Below are 21,645 nucleotides of genomic sequence, written 5' to 3' on the forward strand. Positions count from 1 at the left end.
GCTTGAAATCTTGCACACATACAAACACTTAACATAATATCAGGTCGACTAGCAGTTAAGTATAATAGAGATCCGATCATACCTCTGTAGAGCTTAGTATCTACACTTTTACCATTTTCATCTTTATCAAGAGAAGTAGTTGTACTCATAGGATTCCTTCTTGATTTCGATGAGTCCATCCCAAATCTCTTGAGAAGTTCTTTTGTATACTTAGCCTGATTGATGAAGATTCTTTCTTCAGTTTGCTTTATTTGAAGTCCAAGGAAGTAGTTTAATTCGCCCATCAAGCTCATTTCAAACTCTTCCTGCATAGTTTTAGCATATTCTTTACAAAGAGAATCATTAGTAGAACCAAATATTATGTCATCAACATAAATTTGCACAATAAGAATATCTAAATTAAGATTTTTAATAAATAAAGTTGAGTCTACCCAATCAATGGAAAAACCAGATTGTTCTAGAAAATTTCGTAGTCTTTCATACCACGCTCTTGGTGCTTGTTTAAGTCCATACAAAGCTTTTTTTAATTTGTAGACTTTTTCTGGATATTTCTCATTTTCAAAGCCTGAAGGTTGCTCTACATAAACTTCTTCATTGATGTGTCCATTTAAGAATGCACTCTTAACATTAATTTGATATAACTTGAAGTTCATGTAACTAGCAAAAGCAAGCATCATTCGAATTGACTCCAATCGAGCCACTGGTGCATAGGTTTCATCAAAATCTATGCCTTCTTCTTGATTATAGTCTTGTGCTACTAGCCTTGATTTTTTTCGAATGACTTCGCCATTTTCGTCCAGCTTATTTCGGAAGACCCATCTTGTTCCAATTACAGGATGATCCTTTGGTCTATCAACTAGATCTCAAACATCATTCCTAGTAAATTGGTTAAGTTTTTCAGACATGGTCAAAAGTCAAAATTCATCATCACAAGCCTCATTGATATTCTTTGGTTCTATTTTAGATATGAAAGCAACATTTGCAATATATTTTTCTAATAGCCTTCTAGTTTGAACACCACTTTTTATTTCTCCAATAACTTGTTCATGTGGATGATTATGAACTTCTTTCCAAATAGGTTGAAGAGGAACATTTTCTTGAGAAGTATTCTCTATCAAGGGTTCTTCTTGAAGTATTACTTCTTCTCCTTCGCTTAGAGGTATAACCTGCTCATAATTCTCATCAAATGCAACATGTAAAGATTTTTCAATGCAAGATGTTCTTTTATTGAAAATACGATAAGCTTTACTTCTAGAAGAATATCCAAGAAATATTGATTCATCTGATTTTGAATCAAATTTATCAAGATTATCTTTGGTATTTAACAAGAAACATTTACTACAAAAAATTTTGAAATATGAGATCTTTGGTATACGATCATAATACAATTCAAAACATGTTTTATGTAAGATTGGTCGAATAAGAACACGGTTTAAGACATAACATGTTGTATTTATTGCTTCAGCCCAAAAGTAATTTGGTAAATTTTTATCTTGAAGCATGGTTCTAGCACATTCTTGCAAAGTTCTATTCTTTCTTTCAACAACTCCATTTTGTGGAGCCGCTCTAAAAAAAACAAAGTTGTGAGATATACCATGTAAATCACAATACTTTAGAAAAGATTTATTTTCAAATTCACCACCATGATCACTACGAATTTTAATTATAGATGTAGATTTTTCATTTATAATTCTTCTACAAAGTTTGGAAAATTCAGAAAAAGCATCATTTTTGCTTTTTAGAAAAATCACCCATGTAAACCGAGAATAATCATCTACTATAACAAAAGCATACTTGCTACCATTCAAACTTTGAATTCTAGATGGTCCAAATAGATCTAAATGTAAAAGTTTAAGAGGATATTTTGTTGAAACTATATCTTTTGCTTTAAAAGAACTCTTGATTTGTTTACCCCTTTGGCAAGCATCACATAAGTGATCTTTCTTATATGGTATTCTAGGTAGGCCTCTTACAAGATCATTCTTGGATAACTTGGAAATAATTTTAAAGTTAACATGTCCAAGTCTCTTGTGCCATAACCATTGAATTTCATTTGAAACAATAAGACATTATTCATTAAAAGTGGGTAACTCATCTAGATATAGTTCATACACATTGTTCCTTCTTTTACCTTTACAATTGATCTTTTTAGATTGGAAATAAAAAATTAAGCATAAATCATTTTCAAAAGTAACTTGAAAACCTTTATCACATAATTGACTAATAGATAATAAATTATGCATTAAACCATCTACTAAAAGAACATTTTCTATCAAGGAAAATTTTGGATTACCAATATTACCAATACCTATTACTTTTCCCTTGTTATTGTCACCAAAGGTGACGGTTCCTCCATCCTTATTTTAGAGGGTGGAAAATGACTCCGGCCTTCCAGTCATATGTTTGGAACAACCGTTGTCCAATATCCATTTGATCCTTATTTTGTGTACCTACATCAAAATTAGAAGACAAAGCATTTGACCCCTTTCTATTTTCGGGTCCATGAGAGTTAGTCTTAGGAATCCATTTGGATTTTGGTTTCCTTTGATAATAAATATTCTTTCTATAAAAAGATTTAACATTTCTAGAATAATCATGTCTAGGCTTATAAGCATTATAAGTTTTATGATTATATGCATTTCTATTAGAACTAGAAAGTTTAGTTCTATGAACAAATGGTTGAGAATAATGTATTTGATTCTTCACCACATAGTTTGGTCTATTTTGAGTATCAAAGAAGCTATATCCCAATTCGGTTTTATTTACCAAGCATCTTTGAGAACCAAGAAGTCTTTCTAGATTCTCTTGACCACTTGTGAATTTGGTCACTATAGAAAGAAGATCATTTGATTTTTCTTTTAGACTAGATATTTCTTTTTGTAAGAGATTGGTTCTAATTCCAATTTCCTTTATCTCAAAAGCTTGACAAGAGTTTTCCTTCTTGAGATCTTCTATCTCTTGAAGTAACACTTTGTTTTGAGAATCAAGAGTTAAATTTCCAGTTTTTAACTCTTTGTTTTTAGAACTTAGACTTTTAAATTTAGCATATAAATCATTAAATGCTTTTAATAACTCATCATAGTCAAATTGACTTACCGAATCTTCTTGTGCTACAAAACACATGTTGGCAACTTCTTCATTTGATTATTCATCGAAAGAAGAGTCACTATCATCCCAACATGCTTGAAATGCCTTTTTCTTTTTGAACTGGTCCTTGGGCTTGATTTTGAGAAGAGGACAATCTTTCTTGATATGTCCAGCATTTTTGCAATTAAAACACTTGACTTCAATGAGATTGAAAGAATCTGCTTTCTTTACCTTTCTTTGAAATCTTCCCTTTTTGATGAATCTTCTGAATTGCCTTGTAATGAGGGCAATATCTTCATCTTCATTTTCTTCTAAATTTTTTGAGTCAAAAGTAGCCTTAAAAGCAAGAGATTTCTTCTTGGATTCTTCTTCTTGTCTGTCTTGAAGTTGGACTTCATATGCCATTAGGTTACCAACCAAATCTTCAAGAGTGAGAGTGTTTAAATCAATTGTGTCTTCAATAACAGTGATTTTTCTCTCCCATTCAGGAGTTAAACACCTTAAGATCTTTCTGACTAAATTCACTTGTGAATATTCTTTTTCAAGGGATTTCAGAGTGTTAGTTATATCAGTCATTCTTGTTACCATGTCCGATATAGATTCATTTTGCTTCATTTTAAACAATTCAAATTTATGAACCAAAGAAGCAAATTTGAATTTGTTTACCTTTGACGTACCTTTATGAGTCACGAGAAGAGTATGCCAGATTTCATTTGTTGTAGAGCATTGAGAGATGCGATTGAACTCTACCTTGTCAACGACACAATATAATGCATTCATTGCCTTGGCATTAAGTGAAGCAGTTTTCTTTTCTTCATCGGTCCATTGGCTGAAATCAGTTGATGGAGTTTGGTATTTTTCTGAAACAACTCTCCAAATATCGAGATCCATGGATTGCAAGAATATTGTCATTCTCACTTTCCAGTATCCATAGTTTGTTTTGTCGAAGAGAGGAGGACGAACAAAGGAGCTTTCTTCTTTGTGCTGAGATATTGTAGTTGTCATGCTAGATGATGATCAAATCAAAATAATAGCAAACCTGCTCTGATACCAAATGAAAGTGCAGTAGGATCGAGGCAACGAGCACTAGAGGGGGGGTGAATAATGCTTTTAAAAATTGTCTGCAGAATATTAAAGATTTTGCAATTTGAAAAGCAAACACACAAAGAGCACAAAATTTATCCTGGTTCGGTCTTTCCCGACCTACATCAAATCCCCAAGCAAAACCCGCTTGAGATTTCCATTATCTACCTTGTGTAACTACAAGATCATACAGACCAAATCCGGTCCCACTTTCAGTAACACACCTACTGAAAGCAAACAACTCCTTTAAGCCAAGGAGTCCTTCCTTTTACAGAAAATTGAAACAAGTAACAACTTACAATACAACCTATGAGCCTTTCTTTTGAATGCAAATGAGATGCAATTAGCTTTTGAGGTTGTTGAAATACTCTACTCACGAATTCACTATTTCTCAAAAGAATTTGAGTGAAAAACTGAAGTGAAAATGTCAAGTGAGTGAGAAAATAAATTCTTGAACGAATAGGAGTGAAAAGCAATAAGTAATTTAATTGAATTTGATATTTTTGAGTGTAGAATGCACTCATATTTATAATTGAAAGTTTCCATACGTTGAGGGTATAAAAGGGTGTCAAAACAGTCAATTTTAAACGATCAAAATGTTTGAAAAATGAAAAGACACGCCTTTTTTGAAGTTTCAGGAAAAACGATAAAATTAGTCGACTGGAATAGTAGTTAGTCGACTAATAGTTAGTTATTAGTAGACTGACAGTTATCGTTGGTCGACTGATCTGTTAATCGAGCTGTTTGAAATTCTGAACTTTTGAAACTTAGTCGACTAGTGATAAAATTAGTCGACTGATAATATCATCAGTAGACTGAAAAACCTTTTAGTCGACTGCTGCTAAAATCTTCTGAAAAGCATACATTCTATCCGGTTGACTGATAAAAGCATTAGTCGACTGCTGCTAAATTTTCAGAAAACACATGTTCTGTCCAGTCGACTGATAAAAGCATTAGTCGACTGCTGCTAATTTTCCAGAAAACAGACATTCTGTCCAGTCGACTGATAAAACTTTTGGTCGACTAATTTGACAAAAATGACTTTTTAAAAAATATTGCGCGAAAGGATTAGTCGACTAATAAACATGAAAATTTAAGAAAAGAGTTTTATAAAAAGATTTTCATGAGGGGTTCTTTTAGAAAAGTTTTTCTAAAGACTTTTTAGGTAAAATGCAACCTAAATATGCACTCTAAGTAAGGCTCTTACAAGAATCTAATACTTTTAATAAATTTAACATTTGCACACTAGTCTTCAAAGATTCTTCATTGAATTCTTCAATGTCTTCATTGCCTTAGCTGAAATGCAGTTGATTTCACTTGCTCATCATCAAAACCTTGTACTTGAAATATCATGTACGGCTTCATTGTCGTAACAATTTATAATCCAAAATAGTTCTATAAATGCAAATTATGCCCTGATTGGATTGAGTAAACAAATGAACATGTAATATATCAATAAATAAAATTCAAACGCTCGAAACACATTTCTAATTTAGAGATAAAAAATGAGATCTTTATTTATTAATAATCCTTAAAAATTATGGGTTTTACAGTTCGTTAATTCTCACAAGGTTGGTGCATCACATGTTCACATTTGACCCACTTGCTCGACCTCAATAGACAAGTCAATATTACCCCATTTTCTATAGTATAATAATTTAGTACAACTTTTCTTAGCTTTCAAGAATTTTTTCTCAATGCATGTCATTTCACAAAGTAAATGCACATGTAGGCATCATATCATCATAAGTTGCACTTGGGTCAATACCCATAAATATCATGATATTCATTCATACATCTCATGCATCAAGCACACTTGTCACACTTGCAAGATAAAACATAAAAAGCAGAATCTCAAATATGAAGCAACCATTTGGGTCAATACCCATCAAATTCACATCGAAAGTATCCATCACACATATCTGCATGAAATGTCCTAACATGTACCTTCCAATGCATGCAACCTGCCTTAAGCAGTTAAATTCTAATGAATGCATTTGAAATTCAATGTCATATGGGTTGTATCCATGCATCATAATAGGTATTCATATGGAAAGTATCAACGCATTCAAACATGCATTCACATGGGCAACATTCACTCACATCTCTGAACGACATGTCCTAAACAGTTACCTTGTAATGCATGTAACTTGCCCTATGCAATTAAAGATTAATGCACGCATCTATTCATTATGTTCATTTTCATATAAGCCCCTCGACATTTTCAGGACTATAGGTTTGCTCAATAGCATAATCATGACCGTTTAGGTATATGTCAGACTTGCATACATAGATCAAACAATCTTCATTCATCATTAATGCATTTGCATTAAATGGTTTTCATTCATTTATGTCTTCCACCAACTGCAAACATGCATCACATATCCACATTCATTCATTCATATGCCACAATTGCATACACACAATATAATTATCGCCATTCATCCATTCATTTGTGCACCACCATTGCACATGCATATTGTGAATGTCGACATTCACTCATTCATCTATATGTCATAATTGCATGCATATATCATGAATATAACCATCCACTAGAAATTTATATTTCACAATTGCATACATACATATTATGGCATAAGCCATATCACATTCATGCATAACAAAACATTCATTCACACATGTGGACATACATCATAATCATAAACATTCATGCACATCCCATAACCGTAAAAATACACCATTCGATCATGCTTTTCACAAATTTATTGCCTAAGCATGCTTTTAAAATTCATAACAGGTTTGTTTAAGGAGTCTTGACTTGTTCGTGTCCCAAGAACACTACTTTCGCCAAAGACTCATTTGTAAATCGTTCTTGACAAGTCGGATTCCAACGAAACAGACTTTGTCCCTTTGGAACTTGGTTTTTGTAAAAAAAAACATTTTATGATTTTGAAAGATTAAAAACAACAAATAAACCAGTTTTGTTAAAATTATAAAAAATTTAAAGAATACACAAACACATCACAAATCATGCTTAAAATTCAATGAACCTAATTAAACACCTAGCATGCTCAAGTTGACTTTATAACGCCACTTACGTACACAAAAAACTCCTTATTGGGTTCTAAATTCTTGTTGAAATTAGGGCAGGGCTTGCCCTATTTTCGTCTACGTAACCTTATATAATTGGAACCTTGACATGGGTATGGAGAATTGTACCACTATAGTCATGTCCTGCAAAAAAATTTTGAACTTCTTGCTGTATATATAGCTTCCACTATCCTCAGTATGCACACAACATAGGAGGTTCGACAGCGGAAGGGGGCTGCAATAAGTGAGATGCGACAACAAGGGTAGTGGTGCATGACAGCGGTGCTGCAACGAGGGTTGGGGTGAGGCAGTTGCAATCGGGTATGATGGCAGCATGCAATGGTTGCTCAGCCGTAAAAAATAGCAAGAGGAGGAGAGGGTGGCAATAGTGTTGGGAGATATGAAAGAATTACCATAAGAGCGGAAAATGAGACAGAAAGAGGGTTACCTGAGTATGAAAAATGAAAGAGAGAGAGAGAGAGAGAAAGGGGGTCTCGTGAAAGAGGGAAAATGAGAGAGGTGAGAGAGAGTGGAAGAGATGAGAGTGAGAGTATAAAGAGAGAAGGGAGAGAGGGTTCATTTCTAATAAGAAACTCAAGGGGGTGCTGACTTAAAGAGAAGATAGAGAGAAGAAAAAAAGGGGAGGGCTGCCACATGGAAGATCTCAAGGGGTTGAGGGGTCTCCTCCATGAGAAAACCCCAATTTGCCCTTTATCTTTTTCTTTTTTTTTTCTTTTTTTTTCACTTTCCAATATACACATTTCTTCTTGTCTTTATTTCTAAATACCATTTTGAGATTGAGTCTTTTGGATTTAGATCCAAACTCACTTACATATCTGACCTGCTTATCGGTAAATAAGGTTTTTAGGGTTTGGGTCGATCTGAGTCCTGTTGAGATCTATTTTCTGGAGTAAGTACTGCTCCTCTAATTTAGACCAGATTTCTCAAGTATGGGTCATCCCCAGATCCAAATTTACGTAAATATTCTCGATTATTCACATTAAAAATTTATAATTATTATATCTCTACCCCCTTAAAAAAATATCCTCAAAATTTAACTATAAAATATATCGAAAAGCTAAGAATATCATTTTTGCATCTCGACTCATGGTTCTCAGGTATACTCCTCGATGCCGTAGTGCTACCTTTGAACGTTGACTAGCAAGACTGCTTTATTTCTCAATACCTTCTGGTTACGATCCACTATTTCCAATAGTCCCTCCTCCATGGTCAAGTCCTCGTACACCTCCACATCCTCATGTTGAATAACATGAGAGGAATCTCTTATATACTTTATGAGCATCAATATGCGAAATACATTGTAAAACCGTGCATATTCAATGATAGAGCTACTAGATACATTGTTGCTCCTACCCACTCAAGAACTTTAAAGATAGCAATATATCTAGAGCTAAGCTTTCTCTTTTTGCTAAACCTGAAAATACTTTGGGTCGACGATACCTTCACAAACACATGGTCTCTTACCTCAAATTCAAGCTCTTTGTGTCTTCAGTTTGTGTAGCTCTTCTTTCTATTATGTGCTTGATCTTAATAATATTGGACAATGATCGATGATTCCAATGATCTATCCCCAATGTCATTCCAATAAGTCGGTGATCGACAAGACCTACCATAAAATGCCTTAAAAGGTGTTATCCTAATATTGGCAAGGTAGTTGTAGTTGTAGGCGAATTTTGTCAATGTCACGTGTTGATCCTGGTAATGCATGACATGCATATCATATTATCATAAAATCATTCAATTATATAAACTTTTATACCTTAAACACCCGTGTTTATATTGTTTTAGGTGCAAAGTAGCTTTGATTTGAAGTTCATCAGAATCTGTTTTAAAACGAGAAAATTAGAGCATTTTCTAAGAAATCAGATTCGTACCGATGCGAATTGGATCCAAATCCAATCCAAAATTATACAAATGGACCTTCAGAGCTGATCCATATTCCAATTAAATCTAGCTCCATAGATCCAACGTGGAAAATATTCAAAAAGACCTCCCAGAATTGGCGCAGGTTGTTTTTAGGAAATTTAGAATGTTTTAGGTACTATTTTATAAATATTTTTAAATAGGCTTATTTTTGGAATTTGTATAATAATATTTTTATAAATAAGGGACGTCCATCATAGAGGAAATTGTCTTTACCTAGGGTTTCATGCCAGCCTCCATCCCTCTTTCCCCTTGTTCTTCTTATTCTTCGCCTCTTGGCTGAGTTCCTCTCTTCTTCCTTCCTGCGAGTTCTACCTGTACCACACTGTTTTCCATCGTTTCTTTTCTTCTTTTCGTTGTTTGTTTTGTGTATTTATTGTAGATATGTGAACACCCCAAATTTTCCAAAAAAAATCAAACATTCCTTCTTTGCCCCTGACCTCCGTCTTCTGAGTAATTGGGTCAATTTTAACCAAAATTCCATTCATTTCTCAAATACGCTGGAAGCCAAACTCAATTTTTGTTCCTGATCCAAATTTCTGATCCAAAACGGGTCCAGAACCACTCTGGAATCCTAAATTTTCAAAAATAACCCGATATTTCCCAGAAACCTCATTTCAGAAAAACCTTATAATTTCAAAACAAAATATTTTGTAAAAATACTTTAAAACCCCGTCTGGATTCCATCCTTTGAAAATCCTCAGTTTTTTTTTCGTATTTTCTCATATCTTTGGAAATTCTCTCAAACTTAAATAAGTTTTAATAAAAAAAAATTTATGGATTAGCTTAAACCCCCTTTTTAGAAAAACGTTAAAAGAAAGAGCCTGGTTTTGGAATTTCAAAAAAAAGAAAATCCTGCGAATAGTTTTCTTCCCCTCCTTCTCGAACTTTCCCAAAACCCATCTCCCCTTTTCTTCTAGCTCTCTCTCTCCCTCTGGGAGAACTCTCTCCATCGCCCTCCATCGCCAACAACATCGCCTATTTCCTTCTTCCTCTGCTCATCTCCAACGACCCCCATTCCAGATCTTTCCTTCTCCCTCTTTAAAGGAGCACACATGGATCTCTTCCTCCTCAACCGTCTTCACCCCACCATTATCCCACTTCTAGAAAACCCCACAGCAATCCACCGCTTTTCACCTCCCCACCTTCCTCCTGCGGAATGATCAACTACAACCAGACCACAGAATCATCCTCCAGCAACACATATAGAAGATTCATTCCCTGGGTCCTTCTTCTCCATTAATTCAAGGTAAGAATTCCACCATTTCTCATCAGATTCTCTAAAAAAAAATCGCCATTCCAAGCTTTCTTTTCAATTTGTTATATTCCTTTCATTTCCATTTTTTTTTACTCATTAGATGCATGATTTACAGGGTCGATCTGCATATAGCAAGATCGACCTGTATATTGCGACATCAACAGGATAAATATATTCCTACATTTTTCTTTATTTCTTCTTCTTCCTTTTTTTTTTTCTTTTCTTTTCTCCTCCTTTTGTGGTTCCTCTATGAATTCTTTTTATTATCGTCGTTATTAGTTTTGACTTCCTTTTTGTTTTTCTTTCTCTTCCTCTGTTTGTAGCTTGATTTCTTTTCTTAGTATTGATCTTCTGTTTGTATTTTGAATCTTTCTCTCGTAAGGTTTGATTCCTTATTTTCACTTTTTTTTTTTTACTTTATTTGTTCGTGTCTTAATCCTCTGTTATATTCTTTATCCTTTTGAGAGGGGTAAATTGAAACTGCTGGCTCGTTTTAGCAATTGACATTACCTAATACTGCATTTCTACCATTCTGTAATTTGAAGATGTATTCTCCTTGTTTTTACTCTAATTATTCACCTGGTGTCTTGTTTTGATGACCTCTTAGTTATAATATGCCGCGTTATCTATCCTTGTTTAATTTTTATTCCATTCATTAAATATCCATCATACGTTTCCTGCGTGTTCCTTTATGTTGTATTTTCTTCAGCTTATTGATTCATTACGTCTGCTAATGCACTTCACTCCCTGTGTTTGGCTTCAGATAGGGCATAATAGTATGGATATCATCCCCAAAAACAAAAATATAAGCAATACCCTGGCTAATACTGGGGATCAGTTTGGGGATTTCATTTTTTTGGTTCTAGTGGGTCTCAAGATGTTCAGCCCAGGTAAAACGTAGATGGAAAATAAACCTATAAGAATGATTCAGATATCATTCAAAGAAGTAGTTTTAGATTTGGGAATAGAGGTGTAAATACCATCGTGTGGTTATCCACCTTCTCATCAAAAGTTTTACTATTTAGGTTTGCATAAGACTCACCCAATTTATAAGAGATATGTGGGGATTTATCTATGTAAGTCCATTTTTTTTTTGTTGTTAGTTCCATCACCTTTTATTTGAGCTTTTGCTTAATCTCTGCCTTTTAGAATTTATCAGGTCTGTGAGTGTTGAATATTGAATAAAGTGCCATGTTGTGCTTATGTTTCAACAGTCAGTGGTTTTGATTAAAAAGTAAAAACATTTGAAATCTGTAGAAATATAGATGAGAAGCCGATATCTGCTGGCCTGTCCATTCATTTTAAAAAAAGTGCTCAAAATGTTAAAATCACATATTCAGAAGTTTGCAGACTTTGTAAATAACGCTGGCTGCTTGGCGATCACTCCATTGGCACCTTATAGTGCTGTCAATGCTCTGTTGCCTCTGTTTTTTTTTGTTGTTTTTTTGTTATTGGGGTCACCATGCTTAAGGAAGCTGTGGAAGATCGGAGGAGATTCAAACTGGATGTTGAATTCAACAATCGGAAGGTAAAAGTGCACCAAGGAAATGGAAGTTTTGAGTATGCTGGATAAAAAAAATAATCGAAGGTTGGAGATGTTGTGAAGGTGGAGAAGGACAATTTCTTTCCAGCTGATCTCCTGTTGCTTTCATCCAGTTATGATGATGCAATATAGAGACGATGAATCTTGATGGCAAGACAAATTTGAAGTTGAATCAGGCACTAGAAGTAACTTCTAAATTGCATAGTGAATCTAGCTTCCAGTAGTTTAGGGCAGTGATCAAGTGTGAAGACCCAAATGCACACCTCTACTCTTTTGTGGGGAGCATGCATTATGGGGATGAGCAGAACCCTCTTTCACCCCAGCAATTCTTCTTAGGGATTCAAAGCTCCGTAACACTGACTACATCTATGGTGTTGTTATCTTCACTAGACATGACACCAAGGTTATTCAGAACTTTATTGATCCACCTTCCAAGAGGAGTAAAATTGAAAGGAAAATGGATAAAATTATTTATTTTCTGTTTTTCCATGTTAGTTGTGATCTCTGCTATTTGATCTGTCTTTTTTTTGGCATATGGACCAGTCAGGATATCAAAAATGGGAAAATGAAGAGATGGTACCTCAGACCAGATGATACAACTGCGTTCTTTGATCCTAAAAGGGCAGGATTAACAGCTACTTTCCATTTTCTCACGGTCATATCTACCAGCTATTGTATAACATCCACCCCTTGCCATACCACCACAATATAGCTCCAGCCATCACATCCCAGCATCGTCTCCACCTCTGCTGATTATAAGCTAGATGGATTCAACAACTCCATAACAGTTTATTCAAGCCTTTTGACAGCGGAAAGAGAAGATCAGGGAGGTCAAATCCTCTGCTGTGTGTATCGGGTTTCTCCAAGGAGCACCAATTGAGGTTCAACGCATCAGGTGAGTCTTAATAATGCTAACATTTTGAATGGGAGACATCCCAGCTCAATGATTGTTTCAGATTTTATGTCTCAGTATGTCCTGCATACATGCTAGCTCAAGGAATCCCTTTATACATATATTCTGTTCAGTTTTTGGAACTTTTGCAGACGCACAACCCTGCCATTTTTTCTTACATCTTCACTTCGCACTTTCATTTCGTATCTTATACTTATGTATTATTGTATCCACCATGCTGTATCATCCTCACTACCAACTGTTCCATCACTATACACTTACAACACAATAGCCCTATGGGCTGTTATGATTTTCTGTATCGTCAAGATACATCTCTAAACTTAGCTATGTCATTTCCCATATTTTCTTTGGTGTCTCCCAGCATCATCATGGCTTCAAGTCTCATTTTGCTTTGGTATGTTATAATGCACGTTTTCAGCAGGGTGTCTATTTTCTTTGTTTATATATCAGAACACTTTCTGTATAGCATGCATATATCTTTATTGTACAAATTCACTGTTTCTCAATACTTGTGCTTTACTATTGGGTTATATCTCATTTTCCATGAGTATTTATTTGATTAGGTGGCACCTCAGTAAATGATTGCTTATTTTCAAATGTCTATATAGCATTAGGCCCTTTTTAGCAATGTCTTCATTTTACCACTCACTTCCTTGTTGATTCTTGAGCATTTAATCCACATGTATATGCATATAAACAAGTAAATATATATATATATATATATATATATATATATATATATATATATATATATATATATATATATATATATATATATATGTATGTATACATATATGCATCTTTAGTATACTAAAAATTTCATTCTAGCATTAGATAAGCATGTTGATATTCCATCATTTTGTATACAATGTGAATTTCTTTTCCATATGCGTATTCTACTGGTGTTAAAATTCGATTTTTGCGGAAAATGTATAAAGAGTATTATCTTTCTTTTGAGATTAGTGTAATTCCAGTTCCATTAAACAGTATAATAGCTAGATTATAAATGAGAAACTCTACATTTACAGTCTTAGATAGAATGAATGAGCATGTAAATACCACTACAACAGAGCAGTAGATTAGCGACGACCACCTTTCGTCGCTAATCCGTCGCTAACCATGTTAGCGACGGATTAGCGACAACGCGGCGACAGTATGCTTACGTCGCGAATATTTCGACGCTAACTGGCGACGGAATTATTCCGTCGCCAAGTCCGTCGCTAATTGCGACGGAATAACGAGCGCTATATTCCGTCGCCAATCCGCCGGTACTAAACGGCGACCACGGCGTGGCGACGGATTTAATTCCGTCGCTAAGCCGTCGCTAGATTAATATGAATAGCGACGGAATCATCCGTCGCTAATCCGTCGCAAAAACGAAAAAAAATCAAAAAAAATTTATTTAAAAATTAATTACGGAGAACTGTACAATTTATATTTCCTGTACAATTTATATTTCCTGTAAATAAAAAACAAACCACACAAAAAAATTCATATAACAAGTATCTATAATAATTAATCGTTCCACCTTAAAACTAAGAAGTTTAATTATTTACAATTCAACAATTACAATTAGGAAAAATAAAAAAAATAGAACTTCTTCAACACAGTCCTCTAATCATCGCCAAGATTTTGTGCGTCTTCTTGTTCATTGTCTTTATCTGTCCCTTCAGCTCCACTACCCTGATTATCGCTAGCAGCCTACACAAGAAAAGAACAGTCAGTATTGATAAACAAAATATAATGAAATAAATTACACACTATATGTGATTCTATCATGTGCTCATGTGTGATCTAAGGCAATAAAAAAACTCTATATGTGATTCTATCATGCTCATATGTGTGCTAAGGCAGTCAAAAAATTGAATATGTGATTATAGCATGTTCATATGTGTTCTAAGGCATATAAAAAAACTCTATATGTGATTCTACCATGCTCAGATGTGCTTTAAGGCAAGCAAAAAACTATATATGTGATTCGATCATGCTCGTATGTGTGCTAAGGCAGTAAAAAAATTGAATATGTGAATATAGCATGCTCATATGTGCTCTAAGGCAGGCAAAGCCAAAAATTTTATATGTGATTCTATCATAAATGATATATAACATGTTCATATGTGTTCTAAGGCAGTTAAAAAACTCTATATGTTATTATAGCATGTTCATATGTGTGCTAAGGCAGTCAAAAAACAGAATATGTGATTATAATATGCTCATATGTGTTCTTAGGCAGTAAAAAAACTGAATATGTGATTATAGCATGCTTATGTGTTCTAATGCAATCAAAAAAACTTTATATGTGATTCTATCATGCTCATATGTGCTCTAAGACAGACAAAAAGTTAAATATATATATATGTGATTCTATCATGCTCATATGTGTGCTAAGGCAGTAAAAAAATTGAATATGTGATTATAGCATGTTCATATGTGTTCTAAGGCATCTAGAAAAACTCTATATGTGATTCTACCATGCTCAGATGTGCTTTAAGATAGTCAAAAAAACTATATATGTGATTATACCTGAGAGGGACCTGGAATCGAAGATCCCCTATCCTGAACAGCGGCCTTGATCTCATTTCGGAGAAAGGGGGCGACAGTGTATTGGAAGTAGTTATTCAGTGATTCATTAATGATCTCGCGTACATCATCACCGGAAAGAATAGTCGGCTGCTTGGAGCTTATGTCGGCGCAAGAAGTTGGTGAGCCGTAACTGGAAGAACCAATAACTGGTGAAGTGTTCATATTACTCCCAAACCCGAACACGCGACCTTTTTTGGGTTCACCTGCTGCAGTCACCCATGCTGTAGGATCAAATGATGGATGCTGAGTAGCGTCTTCACCATATCGCTCTACCATTTGTTGCTCATATGCCTCCTACAAAATAATGTTTAAAGTATTCATTAATAATTAATGATAACATTATGATGACTTGCATATATATTGCAATGATTATTAATAGAATTAATACATACCGTTGTCGTTCTCGCCTTCTCTGATACGAAGACTCCCGTGGTCTTCCGTTTATGTGTTTCTACAAACACATCCTTATATGGTACACTGCCTCCTTTTTCTGCTTCCTGCGAAGTTAAATGACAAAAGATTTAGTACACAAATTTGCAACTATACTTATAAAATTAATATTATATATTGATGAGTTACCATTTTCTTTAGGTGGCTCCCAAATGTCTTAGATCCACCTGTGTGTAGATGGGCTTCGGGCATCTTCGATCGATTTTGTGAAGCCTTCGCAGAGCGATTTTTAAATGCATCTCCCGCCCACATATCGCACATTTCATCCCAGTAATCTCTCCTGATAGTAATAGGACCATGGCCCTTCCACAGTAATGGATCATCTACTACGCCAGATGCTTTTTTTGCTGCAGTCTTCATAGTGTGCAGCATGTCTGCAAATCGATTGGCAGCCACCTTCTGCCACACCTTCCTTGCATCATTTTCTTCCACCGTAGTTGCAAAGCGATTCGAAGCCTACAAATATTTTCAGAAAGTTAGTAGACATTGCTTAAATAAATTAAATATGAAACACATTAACTATGAGGAACAACTGTATACCATGAATGAGGACCACAATCTGTCTAATACCTCCTTTGGGTACTCTTTCTATTGAGCAACTGGTCCTGGTAGATGTTGAAGAAGTGAATTCCTAATCTCCCGTATTACTTCTTGTGGCTCAAACCTCGTGCTGCACATGAATTGTTACACAGTAAATATCAATATAAAATATTTAAAAGATATGCAATAATTGAAAACAAAATACTTACGGTCGATTATCGATATACACTATTCGAATGAGTCTTCTTGTGCCAGCCTGTGAAGACCCTGTTTCCTGTGTTGGCTGTTGACTTGTGCGATCAACTGGTGTAGGTGGGTCGTATACAGGCGCAACATCATCTGTAAAAAAATACACACCAAGTTCTCAGAATGTGCATTTGAACTAATCAAGCATCTAATTAGTTATATGATATACCTATCACAGGAGCCCGTGAAGATGAAGGTTGAGCCTGGCTACTACTGGATGAGCGACCACTATAACCTCCACGAACCATATTCTAACAAATAACATATGTCATACAATACATTCAAATAATTCACATCAAGTATTACAATGCATTCAAGTCATTCACATCAAGCATTGCAATGCATTCAAATAATTCAAATCATTGACATCAAGTATTGCACTAATTCAAATCATTCGTTAATTGCATAAATTATAATATATTCAGATAAATTACAATGCATTCGAATCATTCGTATCAAGTATTACAATACATTGAAATAAAATTTTTAATCATTCACACCAAGTATTGCAATACAACTCACATCAAGTATTACAATGCATTTAAAAAGAGGTTTGTATTATAAGATTTTTTTCACTAGCTTGAGAATTCTTCCTCGTCACTAGTTTGACTTTCTTCTTCTTCTTCTTCTTCTTCTTCTTCTTCTTCATTGTTTGCCCATCCACTTGGTACATCATTTGGATCACATTCCTCTATGAATGTTTCATCAGCCAATGGAGATATGACATGCATATCATGCGCAACATCGTGACCATAAGCGAAGTCACAGACATCATCTGATTGATAGTAATCACTGTCTTCAGCTAACTCATCTTCTTGTAACTGATCATACTCGGGGTATAGTTTGGATTTCACCTTGCAAACTGCCCACCATTCATTTCTATCTGACTTTTTTATACTCGGATATGAAGTATAATAAACTTGTTGAGCTTGCGAGGCTAATATGAATGGTTCATATGTTCCAAACCTGGATTTATGATTCACCTCCACAATGCCTGAAGCTTTGTCGAGTCTTGTTGCAGTTGGATCAAACCAATGACACTTGAATACCGTAACCCTGTTATTCATGCCTAAGTAAGTCAACTCCATTATTTCCTCTATAACACCGTAGTAATCATGTTCATTTTCACCGTAGCTGCTACCCTTGACACACACGCCACTATTTATCGTTGATTTGTTTATACCGTAGTCTTTTGTATGGAATCGATAACCATTTACGATATACCCGTTGTAGCATTGCACAACTTTGGTCGGACCATTTTCTAAATCACATATTCCTTGATCTTTAACATCACCATGGCGAAACTACGCACAGACATAAACAATTATTGTGATCACGATCAATTAAGTAACTTAGTGTTGTTTATAAGTACAAAATTTATGTTAGCTTCTTTACCAACTGTTTCAACCACTCCACAAACTTAGTTTCACGTTCTTTTTGTACTTCTGCATTAGTGAGATGTGAAACTTTGCTTTGCAACTCCAGATCAAATCGTCTGCAAACCACAAATACTTATATTACCGAGCCATGTATCCACATATAGAACATAAAAGGATTTATAATTGAGTTGCATATACATATACTTACTCGATGTATGGGTCGATCGCTGAACAATTAAAAAGAATATAGATGTGTGCTGCATCTTGCTCTCGATCTGTCAATAGCCTTGATCGGCAACTACCAAATGCATGCCCAAGTCGTTGAAATATCGACAGCTTGTCAGCTACAGTTACTTGTTCTCCATCATCGTTACGGGGCGGGCATGTGTAACGTGTTGAAATATGAGGTTCGAAGTACATAGATGAGAAATTTGAAATCTCTTCTAAAGTGTACGCCTCACAAATAGAGCCTTCTACTCTTGCTTTATTACGAACCTTTTTTTTTAGGTCGAACATGCATCTGACAAGAATATACATTTCAAATTTTAAATATCTGTCATTAAAGAGACAAATATAAAAAAACATATACCTTTCAAATGGGTACATCCATCGATATTGCACAGGGCCACCAACCCTTAGTTCATATGGCAGATGTATGATCAAATGTTCCATAACATCGAAAAATGCTGGCGTAAATATCTTTTCTAACAGACAAACAGTGGTGATGACAGAGTCCTCGAGATTCTTTACATCTGATACAATGACCTCCGATGCGCACAATGTTCTGAAAAATCCGCTCAACTCAGACAATACCCCCCATATAGGTTTGTCTAACATATCATGGAATGCTAGGGGTATCAATCGTTGCGTAAAGATATGACAATCATGGCTCTTCAACCCATATAACTGTCCATCGTCAATCTTCACAGCCCGAGCAATGTTAGAGACATATCCATCTGGAAATCTCAGTTGTCTCAACCATTGACATACATGTTTTATTTGATCAGGTCCGAGCACGTACTTCGCCTTTGGTTTCAGTACTTTGCCATTATACTCTTTGAGTTCCAATTCTGGTCTTTTACATATTAATTTTAAATCCATACGGGCCTTCGGATTATCCTTCGTTTTTCCTTTAATATTCATTACTGTATTGAACACATTATCAAACACATTTTTCTCTACATGCATCACATCCAAATTATGTCGTATCAATAGGGTCGGCTAATACGGTAGTTCCCAAAAAATAGATTTTTTCGTCCAATTGTGTTCCTTCCCAAATCCACAGAAGGGTGTAGGACTGCGGGCATCTGTTAATACATTTGGAAAGTATCGCAATCTTCTTAAAATCTCTATGCCAGACAATCTTGAGGATGGACCTTCCATTTCAGTTGTGCCTGCTGTAAATGCATTCTTTTGACGTCGGAACAGATGATCGCTGGGTAGAAATCGACGATGGCAATCAAACCAGCAAGGCTTCCTTCCATGCCTCAATCTAAAAGCTTTTGAATCCTCCATGCAGTACGGACAAGCCAACCTCCCATGTGTGCTCCAACCAGATAACATACCATATGCAGGGAAGTCACTGATTGTCCATAGAACAGCGGCCTTCATGTTGAAATTTTGTTTTTTGTGGGCATCATACGTGGTAACACCGTCATCCCACAGTACTTTTAATTCATCAATCAATGGCCTTAGATATACATCAAGATTTTGGCCAGGTGAGGTCGGACCAGGGATCAACAGAGACAAGAAAAGATTTGGACGTTTCATACACAAGCTTGGTGGAAGGTTGTATGGAGTTACAAATACTGGCCAGCATGAGTATGGAGTTGATCTACCCCCAAATGGATTAAATCCATCTGTACATAGACCGAGTCTAACATTTCGCACTTCCATTGCGAAGTTCTGATGAGTACGATCAAAGTGCTTCCAAGCTTCAGCGTCAACAGGATGCGTGATCTTGTTTTCATCGTGTCGAACTTTATTTGCATGCCATCTCATGTGTTTAGCTGTCTTTGAAGACATATACAATCGCTGCAATCTAGGAGTGATAGGAAAGTAGCGGAGCGACTTGTATGAAACTTCCTTTGATCTCGTGCTACCATTGCCTCTTGTCTTTGGCTTGAACCGAGGATGCCCACATGACGGGCATGATATGTCGTTTTCCTGCTCCTTGAAATACAACATGCAGTGATTTGGACAAGCATCAATCTTTTTGTAACCCATACCTAGAGCGTTGACCATAACTTTCGCACGATAGAAATTTTGTGGCAATTTCTCATCTTTAGGCAACATACTCTTCACAATCATGCACAAACGGTCAAAACATGATTGACTCAAATTATACTCGGACTTCAAATTCATTAGTTGAAGAACTGCAGACAAGATAGTGTGACTCTCACAACCGTTCCAAAGTGGCTCATCAGCATCTTTAAGTAAATCATAAAATCTACTAGCTGCATCGTTTGGTGATTCTTCATCTACGACAGTTCTTACATCACTAGAACTCATAGCAGAACCCAGTTCTGTTCCTGCAGCATCAAATATCAAATTCGTATATGGATTATCGTGCACCACATTCACCCGTGCATCAAAATCCTTTCTAAATTCTTCTCCATGAAACGCCCAGTTCTGATAATCACTCACAAAACCCTTCCTGTATAGGTGATGTCTAACGCCATGAGGTTCTACAAATCGATTATTCTTACAAATCTTGCAGGGACACCTAATCCGACCTGTGGGATCTACCGTACTGACACTCGCCGTTGCAAATTCAATAAAACTATCGACACCATCCATATATTCATGCGATAACTCATTGTCCACTATCCTACGGTACATCCATTCACGGTTTGCAGTCATTCTGTCGTATGATGTTACGAATAGTATCCTAACGAATTAAGAAAAAAACAATCAGAATGCGACGATGAAGAAAATATCAAATTTATCATGCAATATACTATGTCAAACAATAACAAGAATTTTGATGCATGCATTGATAACTTAATATTTTCATGTGCAAACTATTAATGACATGATACAATCATTTGAAGCATGCTTTTATTATAAAATTTCACATGGAAGTCAAAATCAAATTGAAAGTAACTACATGCAAGCATGGATACAATTACATCAAACATTGCAATACATCATAATCATTCATATCAAATAAATGGCAAACATGTACCTGCAGCAAACACACTTCAATATCTCACTAACTACTACCATGCTTAGCATGGACTCCGTACTCAAAAAATAAGAACACTTCCATATTTCTACATTAAAATCATGCTTAGCATGATCTCCGAACTCCAACAAAGCAGTCCTAGATATCAACAACTAAGTGAGTGTGTGAACAATAAAGTGCTGCATTCAATAAATTAAATAACATGTGATACGTTTGCATCACTTACTCACCACGGGTATTTACCCGATTTGCATTGTTTTTGTCATTTACTTACCACAGGTGGCCGAGCACGAGTTGGTTCCGTTGAAAAATCTGCACAAAAACAAAACAAATTAAGTAACAAACTAACTAATCATGAAACAAGATGAAACACTAACTAAA

General features: G+C 35.3%; 1 protein-coding gene across 1 annotated transcript; it reads right to left on the reverse strand.

The window, feature by feature from the left end:
- Positions 1-14,390: 14,390 nt before the first annotated feature.
- On the reverse strand, positions 14,391-15,631 carry LOC149816688 (uncharacterized). Its single transcript, XM_089986784.1, has 2 exons — positions 15,403-15,631; positions 14,391-14,580 (listed from the first exon to the last, which is right to left on the reverse strand). The coding sequence occupies exons 1-2, from the start codon at positions 15,622-15,624 to the stop codon at positions 14,494-14,496; spliced, it is 309 nt and encodes a 102-aa protein (XP_089842910.1). The 5' UTR covers positions 15,625-15,631; the 3' UTR covers positions 14,391-14,493.
- Between the last annotated feature and the right edge of the window lie 6,014 nt (positions 15,632-21,645).

This window comes from Nuphar pumila, chromosome 14 (genome assembly GCF_984573655.1).
Source record: "Nuphar pumila chromosome 14, dmNupPumi1.hap1.1, whole genome shotgun sequence".
NCBI classification, from domain to species: domain Eukaryota; kingdom Viridiplantae; phylum Streptophyta; class Magnoliopsida; order Nymphaeales; family Nymphaeaceae; genus Nuphar; species Nuphar pumila.